At 30.4% G+C, this 8805-nt stretch overlaps 1 protein-coding gene and 1 long non-coding RNA gene across 4 annotated transcripts in view; one reads left to right on the top strand and one right to left on the bottom strand.

Annotated features, from left to right (window-relative positions):
• Nucleotides 1-417, bottom strand: part of LOC112905428 — a 5692-nt gene extending 5275 nt beyond the window's left edge. The window contains exon 1 of the long non-coding RNA XR_003231779.1: nt 367-417. This is a non-coding gene — a long non-coding RNA (uncharacterized LOC112905428). The remainder of the gene's footprint in view (nt 1-366) is intronic.
• LOC108741993 overlaps nt 1-6417 on the top strand; it is a 49488-nt gene extending 43071 nt beyond the window's left edge. For 2 of the 3 annotated variants that reach the window (XM_018476994.1, XM_018476992.1), the window contains exons 3-7: nt 2194-2256; nt 2311-2472; nt 2672-3021; nt 3547-3787; nt 6285-6417. In XM_018476994.1, coding sequence (XP_018332496.1) covers nt 2194-2256; nt 2311-2472; nt 2672-3021; nt 3547-3787; nt 6285-6398 — 930 coding nt within the window. In that variant the 3' untranslated portion in view covers nt 6399-6417. Of the gene's footprint in view, nt 1-2193; nt 2257-2310; nt 2473-2671; nt 3022-3546; nt 4118-6284 lie in introns of those variants that run through there. The other variant, XM_018476995.2, reaches the window with a different exon arrangement.
• Nucleotides 6418-8805: the final 2388 nt, after the last annotated feature.

Here is an 8805-nt window from a genome sequence, read left to right as displayed (position 1 = left end):
AGAAATAAATATTAATAATTGTTAATAACAGAATGAAAGAACAATACAAACAATAAATAACTGTAATTCTTTTTACCTTATCGAAATGTACTCGCACGTAGCGTAATGCACTAATTACTGTCTCTTCCACTTTTAATTAAAAATACATTTTCATATCGTTCTATTTTAAGTACACAGAAGACTGTTTTTTATGACCTTTATTACACTAGGTAATTATTTTCATAGAACAGGTATACACATTTAATGTAATTACATAGATAGCACTGTGTGCGTCAAAACATTGGACATTTAATTCTTTTTAAATTCTTTTCGTCGACCCTTCTCTAAAACGTATTACACATTTATGTAATCTCTGAATTCGATTACCTGACTCCTTCAGTGACGCGTTGACATTTTATAATTATCAGTTTAAAATGCGCTAAATGATTATTAAATTGTATTTGATTTTATAGTTTTTAAACAACTTACTAATAATAATAAGATATGAAGAAAATGTCTAAGTATTATAATTATACTTTATCTTTAACTAATTATTATCCTTAAAGATGGAAACAATAGTAGAGAAATTACAATATTAATATTCATTCAGTAAGAAACAATTAAAATTCTGTTTAATATGCATAGAAAAAAAAGGTAAGGGCTGTTAAAACTAAAATAATTATAAATAACTCAAAATATGTGTGTTCTTTTATACGTAATTTAAAAGATCTATCTGCCTGGCCAATGTAGATTTTAATGCAGTTTCCACATTCTATCAATTACGCTCATAATTTTGATGTTTTATCGTGTTAATCTTTATTTTTGACAAAGTTTTAAATTTTAGGTTTTCTTTTTACTAATCTTGTATGATAAATGTAATGGTTCACAGTTAATTTTACTTATTTAGGCGCTTATTAAATCCCACTTCTAATTAGCGTTGCTCATATTCACTATACAATACATAATAAATATAGTATAACGTTATTTTTATTTGCGTTTATATTTATTTTATTAGTTACTTTTAAGAATATACTCATACCCGACATTTATGCATAATTAAAAAAATCCTTTTGATCAATGCTGTTGCCAATTTTGTATATGTTGGTGACCTTGTGAGTCTTTTTAAAAATTTCATTTTTTATTTTATGGCTACTAGGTGAATTAATGAATTATTAGGCTACATTTACTTTTTGCAATATTTAGTACCTATATTAGGAAAACAACAAAGAATAATAATTAATGAAACGACTATTATTATTGATGAATTTGGTTTTTTACCAATAAATACATAGCCGGCATGTTGTGTTACTTGAGATCTCAGTGCCAATTAATGGCAATTATTATAATCGTACCTTGTAATTTTGTGCGTTATTGAAAAAGTTGTAATAAAAATGTCAAATCTTAAATTAATAAATGCCTCAAGTTCATCAAAATGGCGCGAATGGCCTTAACTGGATCCTACATATAAAGTAGTATACAAAATTTTAATTCAAAATTTATTATATTTGCGATATTCATTTATAATATAGAGGTCAATAGGCGACAGAAAAACGTTTTTGAGAATTATTTCACACATTCTTTTCATTCATCAAAAAGGTTTTTGATTTAAAACTACAAAAATTGCTTTGTGTATGCCAATGATATGATATTAGAATAAAAAAAAAATGGTCTGTGTTCTGTCGAAACTGCCAGACGCGGATCGCGATTTCGATCTTTGGATCTCATCAGCGCGTCGCAGACAGTTTCGACAAACTATTAGAACCTAAAATTTCGCTCTTTTTTTCTAATTTTTGAGCATCCATGAAGAACCCTTTCAATAAAACAAAAAGTATTTTTAGAACATTTTCATCTGGAATGACCTCAGGCAAACACGTCCTCCAAACATGCCAAATGTCAAGTCGATAGCGTTGTAATTATTTACTTAATAATAAACTCTGACTTAGATATAGACACAAGGACACTTAAGTAATTCTAAAAGGGTTTCTGAGTACCTTTTCGACACAAAACCTTTTAAAACCGATTGAAAATTAATCTTGAGTCAAATTAAGAAGGCGAAGTAGTAACACCCTTGATAAAAGGCATTGTCAAAAACAATTGTCGAGTAATTTTAAATAAATGTGGGAAATATTGGAACTATTTAGAAGAAAACCGTTTTAATGTCTCGCTTTAAAATTTAGAACGATCCAACAATACAAAATTTTCAATTTTTTTCAGGACAAACTTTTGACTAAGTTGGAAGAAAGTGAACCAGAACTGGCAACTAGTCCCGAAGAAGAGGTAATTTTACACGAAAAATTGATGTGCATATTTTGTTTGTTACATTTTTTACAGTGTGTCATATGTATTCATGCGAAAGCGACCATGCAAACGGCTCCATGTGGACATCAAGTCGTTTGCAGGAAGTGTTTCGTAAAAACAATTCAAATCGCTGTGTCGCAGAGACTTCTGCCGTTGAGGTGTGTCATTTGCAGAGCAAAAATATTGAGACTAAAGGTAAGTTAATGGTTACACAATACTTTAATACAAAAAAATTGGAAAAAGTTCAACCAAAAGAAAAAACAGGAGACTACTGAGACTACTACTAAGTAGTAGGTACCACTTTGTGGTGCATTAAGCTGTACTTTAAACTGGTCATAGGGGAATCGGGTCATGGTCAAAATAGGAAAAATGATTTTGGGATTTTTACTTAAAGACTGGACCATTGCTTCCAATGTCTGCAAGTGGTTACTCCATGAGTTCGAGGACTTCGTCGGTACCTCAATCAGACAGTTTGTACAGTGTGAGCAGCGGTGGTTCGTCCATCTCTTCGACATCTAGTTCTTCCGATGGAAGCGGAACATGCTGCGGAGGTCGGTGTCTGGGGGCCTATCCACGACAGCCTACCACTGGGGCTATCCGAAGAAATCAACAGCACGCAATGAAACTCAAATTACAGGAATACTGTCACCCCGAAAGAAGCAATATCAACAGATTACCCCCCATCAAAGAGTTGCCAACAGCCAGCCCTAATCATAATGCAGCTCCACCCTCAACAAGAATAAGGTAATTTAATTACTTACCAACAGCACTTTTCAATTTGTTTGAACAAACGAAAACATATTTTCATGTATTTAAGGTCAAGTTTGTTTCCAAGAGTTAAAAATTTCATTAGCATTTTCTGTGAAGTGTAATACATACGTATATGCATATGTATGTAGGATCCAGGTGGACAAATTTGATTTGTAGAATCAATTACATAATTGATAGTAGTTTTATTACATAAAAGGTATTCAGGCTTGTTTATTACATTGGATGTTTTGATATCCTTGTAAAACATTTAAAATAAAGAACTTGCCTACTTAATACCAATTGATAAATGATGCTTTAAGCCTACATGTCTCTCCTAATACTTTTTTATAAATAAATTTTCACCTGATTTCATTTCATACTACATCAGAAATTATTTAAATGTACCTGAGATTACACGATTTTTTTCTTATTATTTTTTTTAGGCACTGACCGTTTTACTCATCATTAATTTACGATTTATAGTTTTCAAAAAGAGGAAATTTTTGCCTTTATTTTCAGATGTGCTCAAAAAATTGTTACACAACTTGAGTCGGTACCATTGATTCGAAGAAGTAAAAATTACAAATACGTACAGCTACCCCAAGACGAAGACTTCGATGAAGACGCTAATCCAAGTCCCACCGAAAGCGAATGCAGTAGAAATAGGAAATGGTGGGTTAGCAAAAAGGACAATGTCAGTCCTGCAAGAACTCCCGAATGGGACGACAATAAGAAAAACGAACTCATGGAAAAGGAAATGGTAATGAAGGAAAAACAGTATATTCGTAGGAGAAAAAGTGAAGGGAAATCGTTAGAAAGAATAACAACTACTAAATTTGATACAGATGACAGAAAACACAAATAAGATAAATAATTTATGAATCAGAATAGCCGGAATCTGAGAAAATCTGTTGCAACATTTCTTGTTTTTCAATTACATTGGCATTTTTGACACAAATAATTTAGTAAATACATACATACAAGTTTTACCGTAGAAAAACCGCTTGATAGCCCATGATATTTTCAATAATAGTGGTTGAAGCAGCATTTATCATCAACTCATGCTTAATCTTTTATAATAAATAGCTTTTTATAANTAAAAATTTCATTTTTTATTTTATGGCTACTAGGTGAATTAATGAATTATTAGGCTACATTTACTTTTTGCAATATTTAGTACCTATATTAGGAAAACAACAAAGAATAATAATTAATGAAACGACTATTATTATTGATGAATTTGGTTTTTTACCAATAAATACATAGCCGGCATGTTGTGTTACTTGAGATCTCAGTGCCAATTAATGGCAATTATTATAATCGTACCTTGTAATTTTGTGCGTTATTGAAAAAGTTGTAATAAAAATGTCAAATCTTAAATTAATAAATGCCTCAAGTTCATCAAAATGGCGCGAATGGCCTTAACTGGATCCTACATATAAAGTAGTATACAAAATTTTAATTCAAAATTTATTATATTTGCGATATTCATTTATAATATAGAGGTCAATAGGCGACAGAAAAACGTTTTTGAGAATTATTTAGCTTTTTGGGAAAAAACTTCTATTGCAAATGGTAAATGTACATTTTAATTACAAACGTAAGTCTTTATTTGTAATTTAATCATATAAACATATTGTTATAAATATCAAACTTAAGAGGTTTCAGTGGAGGTAATGGGGGGAGGGGAGTGCGCGCGCCTTTATATAGCCACTCTTCGTGTTACTTCCAGGCAAAGTTGCTAAAGTTCAAAAACCATTCTAGTAATTTTGTGTCTATAATCCTATAATATTTTTTTATTGTTCTCATTTGTGAAAAATTGTTATGGCTGTCATCTGGAGAATAAAATAGTCCCCTGTCCCTTATGTAACAGGGAACTGACGACAGGGGATTGTTTAATTTGAAGGAATGTTACGTTATCACAAAATCCACAAATCATTATGTTATTTTGCTATTTACACACAATACTTATCTCACTAACTTATTTAGAATGGCACACTAACAGGCAGTTAAAACTAGGAGACCGTAGACCATTCTATATCTCTGCAAATTTCTCCTCTAAAAGTTCGCTTAACGTAAAGCAAATAGCATAAGGGTGCTTTGCTGCAAAAGTGGGACTGTTGAAGTCTCTTGGGGTAAACAGCAGATTAAAAAATATTCAAAATACAGTTTAAATAAGGTTCTATTGGGAACCTATTAAAAATCATAAAATAATTTAGTAACTGATTTGGTCTGGATATATTTCATATTGTGTGCTGCAGATTACATAGTTATTTATTCTCCATTTCTTCCCCTTAGTTTGGATAAGACTAAGAAAATACTCTAGGCACTTAAGGGTTGGTTAGGTTTTTATTTGTGCGAAGAACCCAAAAACATTCCAACCCTTAAGTGCCTAGATTCTTTGCTTACTCTTATAAATACCCATATTCTTTAATATTGGTCCGGGACAGCGAATTTCCCACTTTGCTGAGAAATGCCCAATTGCATATAGTACTTAATATTTATAGAAATCCTTCCACCATGACAAATGTATAAATTATATGATTTATATCACAGCTTAGGCATTTTCACAAAGTCTTCCTATAAGGTGATGTTAAATTAATAATAATCAATCGTATCATGCTGGCCCTATTATTCAGTTTTTCTTTATCTTTGCTCAAATATTTTATTTAATATTTCTGAATCATCTTTATGAAATATCCTTTTTGGATATTAAAATGGAATTGAGAAAATAATAAAACTAATTCCGGAAAAGGGCTAGTCCTTAATGATTACGATGATGTTAAAAAATATTTTTTAGGATAAGAAGTAGGTACTATTATTTACTTAAAATTAATAAAGATTTGCAAATAGTAAATATAAAAACAAATAGGGCTTGTGTTAAGAAAATATATCCACTCTGGTTGTGTTTTTGACTTTTCTAACGCTTTTTAGGAAAACGAGGACAAATTTTTGAAAAAACGCAACTAAAATAAACAAAAAAAATGTATCGTATGAAGTTATAGTTTCATAAGTATCCTTTTTTTAATTCATTTAAACACCCGCAGAAATCCATCCCTATAATGAAATGCTTACATAATGGATCTAAATTAATTAAATTCCAAAATCGCAAAGAAACGCAACTTTGTTCAATATAATATGATATTGCCCTACTTTTTAAAAATTAAGTCATCAGAGAAAACAAGAAATTAGTATGTATGACCGTGGTTTTAATTAATTAGATAAATAAACAGAATGAAAAACAATTTCTTTTCTAGAATGTTAGCTGCTATCATCACCCCTCACCAAACATCTCTACCCACCATTCAGCTTCATTAGATACGTTATCTATTCTGCTAGATCGTCAATGTCTAGGTCAATTGTATTATTAGAATATTATTATAATAACAATAACAAGTATGTTTACTTGAAGGCTTTTTGCTGTTTTGCGAAGAATTAAAATTACGAACGAACATGGGTTATAATGGAAACTAATGCTGTATTTATGCGAGTCCTTAAAATCTTAGCTGTTAGGAAGTTGTTACTTGATTTCAGTAATGTTGGAATCCTTTCTGCGGAGGTTGTCCTTTGGTTAAAGTTGCCTTCTAATGTTTCACCGAAAACTGTAGCAAGGATCCTGAAGGATTATTNTAAGATTCTATATAAAAATTTTAATTTGTCCATTATTCTTTTTGTTTTTGTTCGTTTAACGGGTCTAACGTAATGTTTTTTACTATTTGTGTAAGTTACTCGTTTCTAAAAAGAAATGCAAAGGTCTTTTCTTTTTTCTGTTTTTGACTAATATTAATATTTAGAACATTTTGCTTAACTCAGTATTAAGACACAAAAGGCAATTCATTATTTCGCATATCGTTTTTTTGTTCTTATAAAATATTACGGGGTTTCATAAATCGTCGATGGCGTTATCAATTTCAGTAGATGCACAGAAAATTTTAAAGTTCTGACAACTCCGCAAACTGCAAATTTACCCAAACATTTCATACGTGCATCGTTGCCATGCAGTTGCGTGTTTACTTGCGGCGCGTGTGGACACTTTTAAAGAGTTTTGTGATAATTATGTGTTTATTAGCTTATAATGCAAAATTATTTGCTCTAACATCACCTACCAATGTTGGTGAGTCTTTATATTAATTTCATTTCATTTTGTATTACGTATTAATGTGTACGTACGTTTAAACTTATATTACTTGTTGAAGGTACCAATAATGTACCACAGCATTTGTTAAAGCTTTATTATTGATTTTAATTCTTTATAACAAATTGTTCTATTCGTTCAGCATAGCAGATTATAATATTGTCAAAATAAGATGTTACAATATTACATAGTTTTGCACTAAAATTTTTCCCAATAATGTTAACCTAAAAACATTCTAGCAACACGTTGTTTCTTAAAAGCATGTGCTTAATTTGTTGATTTTAGGGTATTCAAAAGATCATACTTCTCCAATCTCTGTTTTTTTAAAGTACATTTTCGTTGTAGTTTGTCGTTCATTTTGAAACCGTCCGCCATAATTGATAAAAAAATTAGTATGTATTTACTTGTCTTACCTACCATATTTCGCTTTTAAAACCGCCAAACCAGCTAATACAGAAATGTTATAATTAAAGAACAATTTGAAGAAGAAAAAAGAAATTACAAAAATGCTTTACATAGTATTTGTTGCATTATTTCTGATTCGAACTGTACAATGTACAAAGGTATATTTTACATTATTTTACTATAATGGTGTTTATTGTAAGGCGTCTACTTGTTCTCCAATTTCAACAAAATTAACAGTTTGTTAAGACATTTTTCTTGTCTTGTCTATTTGCGAGCAAAAAGTCTGGTAATGAATTCTTTGCCTAATTTATCTGCCCTTTTGAGTAATTAACAATTAAAAATTAAGCAGAAAAATTGATTAAAACTGATGCACATATGTGTGGTTTCTTTTGGCGACATATTTTAATCGTACCTAACTTAAAATATTGCATATTGTTGAATACTAAATGATACGTTTTTCGTAAATTTTCAGAATATTTAACGAATAATTTTCTTTCAATTTCTGTATAATGTTATACGAAAAGCAAGTGGAGTGATTTTACGTAATTAGTCTCATACATATCTTTAGACTAGGACATTAATGAAATCAAAAATAGCATCATCAAATAAATTACTTTACGATTAGATTTGAATTACAGCTGGGAATGCAGATGAAATGTTAGCTTTATTTTTTTTATGTCACAAATGATTTAGATATACCTTTTATATGTATGGGGTCATACGTTTAAAATGAATTTGTATTTACGATTACTAGTTTACCGTCTTTACTATTTAGTAATTTTTGCACTTAAACATTTGCCTGGCCTAACATACCTTTCTATTTATGTAATTGACACTTTTTAACGTAAACCTATGAACCATCCAGTCTAATGAATCTTTTTTATAACCCGACTAGAATTTTAAGGGTTGTGCAGGTAGGGTCCCTAAGTGGGAAGCCACACTACCCCCTAGGGCAAGGAAGGGGCATATAACGTCTTGCCACATCAGAAATGCCGCATGTGACCCCCGAAGGGAAAAATTATTGCCCATTATAAATTTTTATAAAAATTAACTTTATTATTAATGAAAAAAATACAGTATATACATTAGGGTGCTTCAAACAAAATTTTTAATTTTTTTTTCTGACACCCTCTCAAATGTTTCTATTTGATATAAAAAAAAAATTCTCGCCAAACATGAGTCCTATAGCTCAAATCTAAGGGGTCGCTATTTTTATTTTAGTTTCCCATTTAATTAAC

Source organism: Agrilus planipennis, unplaced genomic scaffold (genome assembly GCF_000699045.2).
Source record: "Agrilus planipennis isolate EAB-ADULT unplaced genomic scaffold, Apla_2.0 scaffold327, whole genome shotgun sequence".
Taxonomy (NCBI): Eukaryota; Metazoa; Arthropoda; class Insecta; order Coleoptera; family Buprestidae; genus Agrilus; species Agrilus planipennis.
Note: the sequence above shows the minus strand (reverse complement) of the source record. Positions and strands in the feature narration are given on the sequence as shown.